The sequence below is a fragment of the Montipora capricornis genome, chromosome 10 (genome assembly GCF_036669925.1).
Source record: "Montipora capricornis isolate CH-2021 chromosome 10, ASM3666992v2, whole genome shotgun sequence".
In the NCBI taxonomy this organism is placed as follows: domain Eukaryota; kingdom Metazoa; phylum Cnidaria; class Anthozoa; order Scleractinia; family Acroporidae; genus Montipora; species Montipora capricornis.
The window spans coordinates 33,644,254-33,659,253 of NC_090892.1; the positions used below are offsets into that span (position 1 = coordinate 33,644,254).

The following is a 15,000-nucleotide window of genomic DNA, read 5'->3' on the forward strand; positions in this document are numbered from 1 at the left end:
TACACAGGCACACCAACTCGGAAGACACAGACGCAAAAACGAAATTAGGCTTGCGTTCTCCTTTTCGTCGAACGCAATAACGCCTGCTTGAAACTTCGTTTTTTTATTTTTTTTATTTTTATTTTTACTTTATTATTATTATTATTATTATTATTATTCCACATATTTACATCACATATTTACAATCACATATTTACAATCTACGGATTGTGGATCCTTTGTGGATCCTTTGTGGTTGATCCGAAGATGTCTACAACTCAGCGTACAGCATCTATTCGGAATAAACTTACTAGATACCAACACCACTGTAATTTCCTACAGTATTGTCTCGATTACCACGTTATTCCTAAAGGTTTTTATATTAATTTTCATCTTGCTTTAAACGTTGACAATCACGAGCTGGAAGAAACCTGTGCCCGCACACTTCAAAAAACGTCCAGAGAACTTTGCGAAATTGTACTTAAAAGTTCCCAGGATAAAGTCAAGAACCTTCAACAAGAACTGCAATTGTCCAGAAAGAAACTCTTCGAGGAACGTGGACATACTTGTGCAATTAACACTTGGAATTATATACGTCAAGAGAACTTTCTACTACATCGAAATCTGAAATTTCTTGAAAAGTGCAAATTTGAGAAGACCATTCCATTAAGTAATTCAGACTTTCCAGTTCATACAGCTAATCAATTCAGTACTTAACACGCCCGTGGCAGGCGTTACCATAAAATAAGAAGACTTCGAAGAAAACGATACCGTTTCCGTAGACGACCGAAAGAATTAAGAGCAGCTTCGGACACTATAGCCCAGCACCTCAACTCCATCAATCTTTCGGATGCAACATCAATGAACACCAAATAAGTGTGTTGAGAAGAGGCCCCTCCTTCTGTCCAACACCGAAGGATGTGAACTGGCAGCAAGTCCACGACGATTTAGAAGCGTTCGAATCCCGCCTACGTACTGCAGTATTCTTCCTTGAAAAATCGGATGAATCTGAAGAATGCCCTGAGATGCCACGCCATCTTCTACAAGTACCAGGTAAAAAAATCTGGAGACCTCCTGTATCTAAATACCCAGAACTCGAACTTTTCCTTTCCAATATTAGAAAAGATCTCTTAAATCCAAATAACATTAGAACAGCCAAGGATAACTTGTCATCTAGGGAACGTGTTGCACTTAAAAAACTTAAGAATCCAACTATACAGTCATTAGAATCGAAGATAGAGGTTCAAGATTTGTTCTTTTAAATTCTGTCGATTATGAGGAGAAAGTATTAGGACAATTACAAAATCATCTTCATTATAAACCATTGCATTCAGACCCGACCGCGAAACATGTTTATTTAGCGGAAAAGTGGTGTTCTAAGTGGTTACAAAAGGGCGAGATTTCTCCCAAAATAGCAGATTGGGTGAACAACAGAAAGGCTAAGCCGGGAGTAGCATTCGGTAATGTCAAAACCCATAAAGAGGGTAATCCATTACGACTTATTACTTCCTGTTGTGGTAAACCAATTGAGAATTTGTCAGCTTTCACTGAATTTTATTTACAATCACTCGCCCGCAAATTACCATCTTTCATTAAGAACACCACTGATCTACTTAATAGAATTGAACAAATTAATAATGACGGCCCCTTTCCTGGAGGTACTTTGTTAGTCTCTTGGGACGTAGTATCTATGTTCCCTAATATTGACAATAATTTGGGCCTTACTGCAGTTAAAAATGCCCTTAATGCCAGAGAAGGTAAAATGCCATCTACGAATTGTATTTTGGAAGCTGTAAAAATTTGTTTGGAATGTAACCATTCAGTCTTTAAAGATAACTTTTTCCTGCAGATCCATGGTACTGCCATGGGGCCTAAGAATGCCTGCAGTTACGCAGATTTTGCTATGGGGGAACTCGATCGCAAAGCAAAATTTTGCGGTCCCATAAAACCTGCACTATGGTGGAGATACCGAGATGACATTTTTGATCTCTGGCAGCAAGTCCTCCCTGCCCTAGAGGCATTTACCCAATACATCAATTCTCTCTATCCTACCATCAAATTTGAATAAGTTTTTTCAGAAAGTCGCCTCAACGTCTTAGACGTTACTCTGTACTTAGTTGATGGTTTTATAAAAACTGATGTGTACTCTAAACCTACGGATAGCCATTTATATCTCCCCCCCTCCAGTTCCCACCCTAAGCATGTATTTAAAGCAATTCCCTTTGGAGTTGCTCTGAGACTGAGGAGAAACTGTTCAGAAGATGAATTTTTCACTAGAAAATGCGTTAGAATATAAGACCTATCTGGTAAACCAAGGTTACCCGGCAAATCTAGTTAATGATCAATTTTCTAAAGTTTCAATTATCCCTAGAAAGGATTTACTCAAACAGAAAGCTAGGGCCTCCAAGAGGCTTTTCCCATTTGTGACAGTTGACAATCCCAATCTGCCAAACATAAATTACATCATCAGGAAACATCGGCATCTTTTAGAGCTGTTTCCCAAAAACTCAATCATTCCAGCTTATCGCAGATCTAAAAATCTGAAAACAATTTTAGCACCTTCTAAATACCAAACAGGAAATATTCATACCACCAATCCCCTTGAGGTAGGTTGCTATAAGTGCGACAAAGGCAGATGCGATCTTTGTAAAAATTATTTTGTTGAATCGAGAAATTTTTGTAGTTTTAGAACAGGTAAATCTTACATTGTTAGACCCAATTTGACATGTAGTTCCAAAAATGTCATCTATTTAGTTTCGTGCAAAAGATGTCAGCTTCAGTATATCGGCTCTACTACCAACGAATGCAAAGTGAGATTTAGAAATCACAAGTCATCTATGATTACAAATAAGAAATCTTGTGAAGTGGCAGTCCACTTTAATAGCACTTCACATTCTCTGCAGGATTTCTCTTTTCATAGTGGTTTTTTTTACTATTTTGTTTGCTTTTCTCTTTAGTTATACTCTTTAGTAAAGTAATACCTTTAGGGATTTTTCACATCTTTGATGAATTTTAATCAGGTAGTAAACAATGCAGGAACATCATTAAGTACATTGTTTAACCTTTTGTTATGTCCGTTCTATTGTACTTTTTAAGTTCTTACGTAATGCCTTTTGGTTACTAGTCGGGTGTGCTAACCACTGCACCATCACGACAACGCTGCTGGAAACAGAGCAATCGGTGAGGTCTTAGCGTGGTCTCGTTCTTAAGGATTTTTCGAAGAGTTTTCTCTACATATATACTTTGATCTGTTATTTATATGTACCTGCCATTTTGCCTGAAAATTTTTCTCGGTATGTCGATTTGACCAGATATGCAATTTTGCAATGATTATGAAATAATTCAGTAGATCACTTTTCCCTAACTTCCCAATGATCACGTCTCGTCGCGAGAGCTCTTCGTGCTCATTTGAGAGTGCAAACCAAAAGTCTTCATATTTTTTTAAGAAGCGATTTGTGAACGGACATTCATAAAATAAATCAGTGAAGGACCGTTTCTGAATCAGCATCACAAAATGTACAGGTGTCCTTTGGGACATAACCTATTTTGGCGAATCGCACATTAGTGTAGATAATGTCATCTAAAAATTTGAATTGAAAACTTCTAATAAAAGTCTCAGATGATACAGTCTTCAAATTAAGAAAGGCCTTACAAACAGTCACATCATTTAAATCAAAGTCTTCTTTTAGTTTAGTAAAACCCCTGCAGACCATGGTCTTTTTCGAAATGAGCAGGGTATAACATTGTTTACTTTTACATTTTACAGGATCAAAGATTTTTTCACCACATTGAAATTGCAGTGAAGTTATCTCACTTTCTTCCACAATCAAAGTTTTTAACTGGACAGGAATTGCACTTCGAATCCCTGACCAGGTCAAAAAATTTGTATGCATCAATCCTTTACATTTGGCACTGTTGTATGATTCTAAATTATTCTTATCAAATAGCAACTGGTTGCAAAACATAATTCCAGCTTTTACCTAGTTGTGATAATATATACTTTTGCCATCTATTTTAATAAGCTTATTGTTCCAAATAACACTTTCAGATTTAGAAGGCTTGGTAGAAAAATCCTCTCTAAAGTCGGCCCACCAATGGAGAAGCTCATTGTAAAATGTGGAATTTGTTTTGTATTCCTTAATATCATAATTACACCTAAACAAAAAACTTCCACCATAATCCTTGAGTAGGTGATTAATGTAAGCTTTCCATGGTATAGAACCACTAGAAAAAAGCCTTCCAAGCAACGCTAGTCTTAGTGATCGAATTGAGGTTGCTAAGTCTATAAGATTTACCCCTCCAAATCCTATATCATTAATTGCTGCAGATCGAGCTATTTTATCTGGCCCATTCCATAAGAGATTGTATATAATAGTGTTAAGCTGCTTTATAAAATCCTGCGGAGCTGGGAGAACCGAGAATACATAGAACATCTTCGGAACAGTCGGAAGCAAAAAGGATTTAATGATGGTTACAGTCGCGTCCGCAACCGAATATCTTTTAATTTGTCATAAAAGTTTTTTTGCAATTGTTCTGATTCTTTACATGTAAAGACAATTCCGAGTGCTTTAACACTATTGACCCATTTTAATCCCAAGGGTGCCTCTGCATTATTTCGAGACCATCCAATCCACATGGCTTCTGTTTTGGAATAGTTAACTTTTAAACCCGAGCAGGCTTCATATTGATCAAACACTGAGATGAAAAATACGTTGTGCACATTCAAGATCCGGCACAAACAAAGTTAAATCATCAGCGTACTGCACCATTTTAAATTCTTCCCGCCCTATTTTATTCCTTGGATGTCTGTCCTACTTCGAATAGTAATTGCCAAAAGTTCCGCCGCAATAATAAACAGGTGACAGCGGGTCACCCTTTCTGACTCCTCTCTGTACTTCAAAGTAAGATGCGCAGATTCCATTATTTATTACACAACTACATATATTGTTAAAAGATCTTTCTACCAACCCTTTAAGACTTGGTCCGAAACCAAAATCATCTAAGCATTTTATCATAAAATCCCAATCCAAGCTGTCGAAGGCCTTTTCAAAATCAATGAAAAGTAACAATCCAGGAATGTTTTGGCTTTTTGTATAATCCATGATATCTATAATCGATCTTCCAGCTTCGCCAGTAAACCTGCCTTTGACAAAGCCTGTTAGATTAGAATGAGTTATCTCTGGGATAACTTTAATAATCCTTGTCGCAATTACCTTAGAAGCAATTTTAGTGTCTACATTAGTCACATTAATGAATGATAATGGTCTCCAATTTTCTAAATAAATTCTGTCTTTTCCTTTCTTTTCAACAAGTGCAATAATGGCTTGTTTTTGTGAAGGCGACATTTTCTTTTTATCAAAAGCTTCATTAAATGAAGCAACCATAAATTTACCTAACAAAGGCCAAAATTTCTTATAAAATTCTATTGGAATTCCGTAATTTCCTGGCGTTTTGCCCGCTTGAAAGGAGCCTAATATGTTCTCACATTCCTTTTTTACAAAAACCTTTTATCGATCGATCTTGTCTTGGGTTCCAGTCCTTCCCCTACGGGTCACGCAAAATCATGACAAACTAAATTTTCCAAGAGTTTCGCAACATCACATCGATTTTACTCGTTTAGATCATCGGTGACACCTATTTTTTATGACATGACTCACGCGCTCTTCTTAAGCCCCGTTCAAACGGTCATGATAGTTGATGATAGTTGATGATAGTTTCAACTATCATTCACTATCATTGACTATCATGTTTGCGATCAAACGGTCCATGATAGTTCATGATAGTTGACGAAATCGCGCAATGTGCTGGCGTAGCTAATTGGTACCTAGTCTCCTACCGCGCGCGATTGTAAACAAATATGGCGGGGATTTCTTCGCTTTTCCAGTTACATCCCGATTGTGGTAGTCATCGCAAAAAATGTTCCACAAACATGGCCGTGCCTCGTACTCATCTATTAGGTTGCATATCAAACTACTACTCCACTTCTTGTTGTCTGGTTTTTTAGCTTTTTTAGCTTTTCTCACTTTCTCGCTTTCAGCGTCACTGTCGTCCGAATATTCGTCCAAATTATTGTTTTGTTGTTCCTCACAGGACGATGGCAAACTTGCGGTAGCCATATTGCATTGAGCCCGCCTTGGTTACCCCCGCTGACCGAAAAACTATCATGCACTATCATCCGCTCGGTCAAACGGAAAAAACTATCATGAACTATCATGTCGAATTTGAACATGTCCAAACTGCATGATAATTGATGATAGTTGATGATAGTGAATGATAGTTCGTGTTCAAACGTGCGTGATAGTTGAAACTATCATCAACTATCATCAACTATCATGACCGTTTGAACGGGCCTTTACAATCTACAAAATATGATGAAATGAAAAAAATCGCAATGTAAGAAGCAGGAGCCCATTGGTCGGAATTCGCGGGAAAATAAAGCTTAAAATAGATCGGTCTCCGAAAACGCCGTGCCACGTACCCTATGGAGTTGTACGCTCCTACTTATGGGCTCCTGAAGAAGTTATCTTTTTTTTACATTTTCTTTCCTTGTGTCCTGAGTTCCGAAAGTGGTTACAACGGGTAGCGTTTGCGAAAACGCTCGTTCAGGATTAACTCCACTGTTTACGACATCCCCAGCGGCATTTAGTTATGTAAAAAACCCACTTCTATATTTCTATACACAGAAACCTTCACTCTAACATATTATTTTTTTATGATTTTCGACGGATGAGTAGATGAGGATACTTATCGTTATGATGACCTATCTATCGAAATTAGGGCATTTTTCCCTTGCCTTTTTCTCCGAAACAAAGTCGGTGACCCCCCAATTTCTTCTCATTTTTGGAATAAGTATAAACAGGGTTTCTAGTATAAATTTATGACCTAACTTCAGGCGAGAAATGAAACAAATTTCAATGTGGGAAGATTTTCGCGGGAGCGTCCTTAATCGACATGAACATGTACATATATTTTTTACAAAAAACAAAAGAAACTAAAGTGCGAATAGGTTATATAACAAATACATAAATTTAACAATTAATCCTGCGAAATCGCGCGGACTATCGCCTGATACTTAGCCGACGAGGCCGTGGGAGGGAGAAATTGGCTCGAAAAGGGAAATTTACCCCTCTATTCCTTCCCCCTCGATTAAGGTCTAGGATCCATTTATTAATTTATTAAAAGAATTGAAGTCTGATCGGATGCTCTCTTCGTTGCCTGCGAGCAGGCTCTCCGAGGGACTGGGGCTGGGGGTGCAAAATTTCCTTCTCCCCCCAACATATCCTCTACCTCTGAAATGACTATTATCGACAATTCGTAATTTTCCCTGGAATGACTGTTATCGTCATTTTAGGATTACTCTGTCCCAAGGACTTGTGGTAGCAGATGAAAAGAAAAAAGGAAAAATTCCACCCCTGGACGGGACTTGAACCCTGATCACCCAATGTGGCCTACTATTGTTATTGCGCATACGTTCTGCGCATCTCTTGAGATATTCGGATTTCCTATCGCCGATGCTTACTAACACAGAGATATTTTTGCGCGGCTTAAAACTATCCGGAGGAAGTAGATCTTAAGCTTAGTAAGTACTCTTCGTGTCCAAAAAGAAAATTGGGGGTAACCATGCATTTTTGAGAGATAATTAAGTTTCAATTTGAGAAAGAACGCCATATATTGCTTTGTATTTTAAAGCTTTTTACAAATATTATTCATGAATTATCTTTGAAAAATGCTTGGTTACCCCCAATTTTCTTTTTGGATTTCAATAACACTTTCTAAGATCTACATTTCCTGCATAATCACACATCGGGGCAAAAATATCTTTAATTAGTAGGCACTGTCCTTAACAACTAAAGATCAGCTGGCTGACAATCGCACCGATTATTTATCAAATACAATGCGTATATATAAAATCATTGTTGAATAGTGGTTAAGTCTAATACTTGATTTTAAAATGGCTAGCTTTCTCTAAAATTTTGGTAACCGACATTTTCTCCTTTTTAAACTTGTTTCTTAGCGGGTGCAAGAGATTCTCTTGGCCGGTGATAATACACGTTTACAGCGGCATTCGGAAGAAAAATTATATTAATATTTTTAAAAAAAGTGTTCTGTCAGTTAGCGATGCGGTAGTCTAGTGGTTAAGTGAAAGGGTTGTTAATCGAAAATTCTCAGGTTCGAGTCCAGCAAGTTTAGGTATTGGGTTCGGTTTTCAAAAAATAGATATTCATTTCCCATAATCCTTGTCAAGCGCTAAGTGTCCTAAATTAACAACTTAGGAATTGTCGATAGTAGTCATTTCAGAGGTAGAGAAGGATGGGTTCCTCCCCCACCGCATTCTCGTTCCCATCGTCTCTTAGTCGGCGGAGCCTTAGCACGAGAAACGTTTCTCGTGCCAAGGCTCCGCTGACTAAGAGAAGCGAAAAGGGTGATGGGGACGAGAATGCCCCACCGCAGAGAGAGAGCCTGCTCGAAGGCTACTTCTTCGACGAAATTGTGATGTCCAGACCACAGTTCTTATCTGCATCTCTCTGAGATGACTATTTTGTAAAAAATGAAAACAGACCTGCCGGCTTGAGGAATTATCCTGCGAACCCGGCGGGGAGGTGAGGGGAGCGACTCGCATAGGAGTCCTTCGTCGCTCACCTCCCCTCCGTCGGAGGAAGGGCGGCTGTAAAGACTGGAAATAGACGTTCTGGTCAACCGTAAATAATGCACTAGTCATTTGTTTCCCCCAACCCTTGACCCCCGGGGATGGGTAGGGAAATTACATTTGAATGGTTGTAAAGTAGGTGTATTTCCACTGGGGACTAGAGCAAACGAACACACGTAATTCCCCCACCCCTCTGTTCCTAAAAGATTCTGAGTCATCAAGGAAATGTTAGGGAGATTACCACAATATACAGTTCTTGCGATTTGTGTGTGCCACATGAACTATATAAGGAACGACGCCATATTGATTTTGCACGTGTGAAAATACTCATTACCATTGCTCTTCGTTTCTTTTCAGTCCCAGTCCTCCTAGGTAAGAATTCCCCGATATTTCCCCTGTATGTCCCCAGAGGGGTAGGGCAGAGGAACGAAAATCTTGTAATTTCCCTACCCCCTAGAGGCGTAATTGTGGCGTAATCTCGCGTTTCCCCATATGTCCCCACTATCCCCGGGGGTCGGGGGGTGGGGGAAACAAATGACTAGTGCATAACGCAGTCTCCCGCCCAGGAAAAGCTGAAATCCTGTCGATATTAGAAAGCGCGTTTTGCATGGTTAAAAGTATAGATCATCTTTAAATCTATAATGCTTTTTTCTTGAATCGTATGTTGACAAATGAAAACCTAATTTTTGGTGGTATTCATTAAAAAATTTGATGGGGAAATGAAACCGAAGGATCGTCGCAAGCTGCATTGGTCTGCTCCAGTTTTGTGGTGTATGGTCGTGTTTTGCGAATGCTTCTCTCAGCTTGCTTGGGGCGGATATTACAAGTCGATTCAATGGACTCCACAAAACCCTAAGTAAGTCTAAAATTACTAGCTAGATATTTACGTTTTAGGAGCCTTTAGCTTTAATTTAATAAATGCAATCGTTATTACTGTATGTACTCTGTGAATGCTGTCGACAACGATGTTCCGGAGCGATTGCAGAATACCCGGCCTTCTTTGTACGGCACAAATCGCTTGCTCCTGAAGTCCCGCAGTGACCAAACAAAATTTTGCAATTAAGTTAGGTGAACGACTGCTACCGCAGTGCCGTCGTCGATGAAAAATGAAGTCTGAGTAGACTGCTACCGCAGTGCCGGTAACCGGTCGTTTCGATCGAAGTTCGTTTCGATCGAAACCAAAAGTCAGTTCGATCGAAGGCAAGAGTCAGTTCGATCGAAGAGTAAATGTTCATAAAAACTACAGTTTTGCAAGCGTATAGATAATAAAAGTTCTTTGTGTTGTGTAATGTTTGCGCGAAGTAATATGCGCGACGCGGAAACGCGGTGTTCAATTGATTTCCTTTGTTGCCGGCGTTTCTTTCTCGGCGTTCCTGATCGGCAATGCTCAATTAGCTATTCGCTATAACGTGCGTACACTGAAACACGGGGTTTAAGGTTTTATTACCATGATGAAACGAACAAGTATTGTCACTTTCAATGAGAACCGAGCGAAAAGAGATTAAACGCTGTTGAAAACACTTGCGTTTGGAACAGAATCCGTGGAACATATTATCATAGCTTCTCATCGTTGCAATTCTTTTCCGCATAAGACAGTTCCGCACAAGACAGTTGGAACATAAAGAATGGTCGCGTCTGTTTTCTGTTAAAGCAACTTAAAAGCCGACTCTGGCAAAGCGTGCGGTAGGAAAATTACTATCTTGCAACAAAAATCTTACCCTTCCGCGGGTGTTCCATTTGTGCAATATAATACATGTAGTTCAAATAGAAACTACCAAAAACATGATTCACGACACTATTATCTGAAACAAGTTGGAAGAACAGTTAGTTTAGAGATTGGCAGAAATTTTCAAAAGTTCTTCTTTTAGTTGAGATATACAATGAGTGCAATTTGGTCCGAAATCATACACGTGATTTCAAAAAGCGAACTAGTGCACAACACAGGTGCGATTTGAAAACACAGGTATAATAGCCAAATTTGCCAAGCTAGAGAAGTAATTTTATAGTCTTGAATTATGTTCCGATACATTAATAACATGCTTCCAGTGATATTTAATAATTCATTCACCCTGAATAAGGATTTACACAAGCATAATACAAGAGTAAGAGACAAAATATTCAATAAAATCTACATGTAATGTGAATTAATTGATAGGAATTACATATTCTTTGTAGTTTAGTGCAGTGTCAGGCAGTGTAGTGAAATATAGAGTGTTTAATAAGTTTGTGCAAACACTCCAATAGGTAAAACTTTTTAAAAAATAAACAAAAATCTCAATAATGTGCAAATTATCTAGGTAAAAAGAAATATTAATTTTTATCCAATAAAACAAATTGAAAAGAATAAAAGCTGCCTTGTGTTTCTAAGATTTTAATAAAATCGTCATTTGGTTGAACTTTTTAAAGAGACTTGATAAATAGTACATGTAAGTTCAATACACTAAAGCAATAGTTACAGTCTTCGATCGAACTGACTCTTGTCTTCGATCGAATCGACTTTTGTCGATCGAAACGACCTTCGATCGAAACAACTTTTGATCGAACTGACTTGCATTCGCAGTGCCGCAGTCGATGAGTCTGAGTAAGTTTAAAGACTGCTCCCACAGTGCCGCAGTACCTTAGTCGATGAATAATGAAGTCTGAGTTAATTTAATTATAAGGACTGCTACCCCAGTGCCGCAGTTGATGAGGTTGAGTTAGTTTAAAGACTGCTACCGCAGTGCCGTAGTCGATGAGTAATGAAGTCTGAGTTAGTTGAATGACCAGTGCCGCAGTGCCGTAGTCGTAGAATAATGAAGTCTGAGTGAGTCAAGGGTAAGACGATCTCGTGAAAAGTGTAGTTAACCGAACCACAAAATGAAAGCTAAAATTTTATGAGAGTGCCTAGGCCTAATCGCTGAAATGAGCGCTTAGGCTTAATCAGTAAATGAGTGCTTTCTTCTTCACACAGAATTGCAACATGACTGATTATCATTTCAATGAATGACAACTACGGGGCTGTGGGCGCAGCGTTACAACACAACTGCGGCACTGTGGGAGCAATTTTTTAAGTTAGATATTTTGTGGGCCAGGTATTCTGCAAGCTAGCCGATGTTCGTTGTCACAGTGGTCAAAAATGTTGTGGACCTCGTGTGTCCACTACAAATTTTGACCACTGTGATGACTTGTGACAAATTTTGATCACTGCGTTTTAATATTACCCAAGTATTTTTCCATGACGCTGATCCTTTAGAAAATGACATCTGACATCTTATGGGCCAAGGCTCTCCTGTCCTTTGGTGTGTACCTAGGCATCCCACAAGAGATCACATTGGGTATGACTCCTCTTTTCACATTTTTGTATTAATAATTTGGCTAATGCTGTCATGCACTCACAAGGGATGATAGTGGTAATGATGATGGATTTACATACCACATGTATCACAATTTAGTTTACAATTCTTTCACAAGGGTGAGATCAGACGTCAGCCTGTAAAGGTACCTCTGGCAGCTGCTAACAGTCCATATTTGATCTCACCCACCAAACCCATACATTCATGCAAAAGGAGTACAGACCAGAATACCGTGGTTCTCCCCCCTATTCTCCATGAACAGTGTGGGTTCTTTAATATCTCAAAGTGTTAACAGGAAAGGTTTTGAGAAGTGGCATACAGTTTATGCAATGTAGTCATTATCCAAGAAGTCTTTGGAAAGTCTGACTATTTCCAGATGAAATTACAGTATGTAGGCTGCACTTTCTTTTCAGTTGTTTTTAAGGCCCTGCATGTTGGTCAGACAAGGGATTTGAGCCTGCGATCTTCCACTTGATAGCCTGATGCTCAACCAACCGAGTCACCAGCTGTCTGTGTTAGTAGTTGGAGGAAACTACCCATATGCATAGGCTACCTCATTTCAAGTCTTGCTCTGTGAGCATACATGTACTTACTTACTTTACTTATCCTCTTCTTCCTGGTGGGAAATAAGGCCGCGACTCGGCGACGCCACTTCTGGCGGTCCTTAGCAAGTTTAATTAGTTTTAACTATGAGACCATTTGTCCAGTCACATGGGATGGTGTTGGTGTCCCATATATAGCTGAAGAGGTGTACTAACATGGTTGTAGAGATATCGAGGTCAGCTTGTAACATTTCAGCATGGATGCAGTCAGGTCCGGGCGCTCTGCCATTCTTTGTAGCTTTGATTACTTTTCTGACCTCTGATGGCGTAGGTGGACTTACGTCAATATCAAGGATATCTTGAGGAGAGTCAGGGCTTGCTGGTTGATCTGGCTCTGGTTGGTTGAGAACCTCCTGAAAATGCTGGACCCCCTGGCTGTTTGCTCTCGCTCAGATGTCAAAGGAGAACCATCCTTGTCTCTAACTGGTGGTGGGTGGCTGGTATAGTTGCCACAGAGCTGCTTGCCCTGCATGTTGGTCAGACAAGGGATTTGAGCCTGCGATCTTCCACTTGACAGCCTGATGCTCAACCAACCGAGTCACCAGCTGTCTGTGTTAGTAGTTGGAGGAAACTACCCATATGCATGGGCTATCTCATTTCAAGTCTTGCTCTGTGAGCATACATGTACATGTAGTTAAGGATTTTAAGATATTAGGTTGTAACTCTCTGATATGACCAGATGACATCAATGGTTGGACCATGTTGATCATATTTCTGCTAATAGGAATAAACAAGTGTCTCACTAACTTTAGGGCTGTTATGAGAATTGTAGGATTTGAACCTTAATTAAGGCTAAAGAAACTCAGGTCATCATTACCCTCAGCTCACATAATATTTAGGCTTGTTGGCCTTTCAATAAATTATTATTCAAAAGCTGCGGTAAAGGGGTATTAGTCTTCCTGATTAAAGTTTATAAAAAGCTAGCAAGCAAGCAAATAATACTTTGGCCTGTTTAACATGCTTGGATAATAAGCTGCCATGTATAATACGCACAAGGTTTGAGTTAGTGAGGGTTCAAGTTATCGGGAGTCGACTGTGATGTTTACAATCTAGTTTCTTGAAAAAGCTAGGGTTTGAAAGAAGTGCTGTATGTGATTTTATCGAAAAAAAGTTCACCTTTAAATTTCCCGGGGGCTACTACTTGGTTGTGACAAGATATGTCACAGTATAAACATTGCACTATTGTTCCAATAGAAATCTCATTGTGAAAAAAAAAAGAAGAGAATCAAGCGATGAAATAAGGCTTAAGTACCGGTAATCGCTAGTACATATGCATTAGGATAGGACTGTTGGTCTGCATACATTTGTACGTGTACAAACTTTGGTAGCTTTTTGGTGTAATAATACATTAATGTTTACTTTGTTTCAAAGAATGTTGAACATTTTCTTCCACAAATGATTTATCAATGGTTTCACAATATACTGTCCCACAAAATGCTGATGTGGGAGACAAAGTATTGTTCACATGTATCAGTGCTGGAGCCCAATATTAAACTAAAGTCCTACATGTACTTCCTTAAACTTGTGAAATAGGCCTTTTTACATGTCTTGAGTGAATTCTTGTATGTAAAACAAACTGTCATACAAGCTAATCCCAGGGTGTTGATTGTTTACAGTTTAAATATATCAGTTACTGGGTTATTGTCATTGTCTTTTTCATTGGTTAATGTTGTTTTAACAACAATTATTATAACACTGTTTCATTTGCAATTGGGATCGATACATCAAAGTTATACACATGTAATCATCATCAGTTTTGAATTTTTTGAATTGGACTATTATTTTGCTTTTCTAGAAGACTTTGCACATAGACATTTTATTATGTAAGACCTAGTACAATTTTTGAAGAGTAGAGTATTTTCTTGAAAGAATTTCCTGATCTTTCTCAAGTACAAGATAGATGGTTTTGAGATTAGTTTCAGTTACATAGTGCTTTCGTGGTAAAATGCTGGAATTGCAGCGCACGTACTTGAGAAATAAAGAATACCGGGGCATACTTCCTGCCTTAACAAGAAAGCATGTGTTAACTTTGATGAGTAGCACAATCATGATGTACATTTGGGAAACCAGTATCTTGAGCGAACACTTCGGGTCATATCTCTGCTCGTAAAAAGCGTTAGCCACTCAAATTTTGCAGATATACTTCTTACATATTAGGGAACATTTACTGTGTAGATTAGCGAAATCGGTCGCTTAACTTTAGAACAAACGGATTCGGTTGTTCACTTTGGGGACAAAAAATGGCGCGTCACGCGTAACACGCAAACGAGCAAGACAAACAAAATAAGGTTCGTTAGACGGCTTGTTCTTTCCTCATCACAACGAAATCAACAACATATTTCACATTCACAATGTTGCAACTAGTAAACAAAAAAAATGTGGTTAATTTCTCACCTATGAGAGAAAAGAAGGCGAAAAGCACAACAGTCTTGAGCGTCAC

General features: G+C 38.8%; 1 protein-coding gene across 1 annotated transcript in view; it reads left to right on the forward strand.

Moving 5' to 3' along the window:
* The first annotated feature begins 9,178 nt into the window (after positions 1 to 9,178).
* LOC138019881 (ephrin-B2a-like) overlaps positions 9,179 to 15,000 on the forward strand; it is a 23,467-nt gene continuing 17,645 nt past the window's right edge. Inside the window, exon 1 of the mRNA XM_068866839.1 lies at positions 9,179 to 9,482. Coding sequence (XP_068722940.1) covers positions 9,346 to 9,482 — 137 coding nt within the window. The 5' untranslated portion in view covers positions 9,179 to 9,345. The remainder of the gene's footprint in view (positions 9,483 to 15,000) is intronic.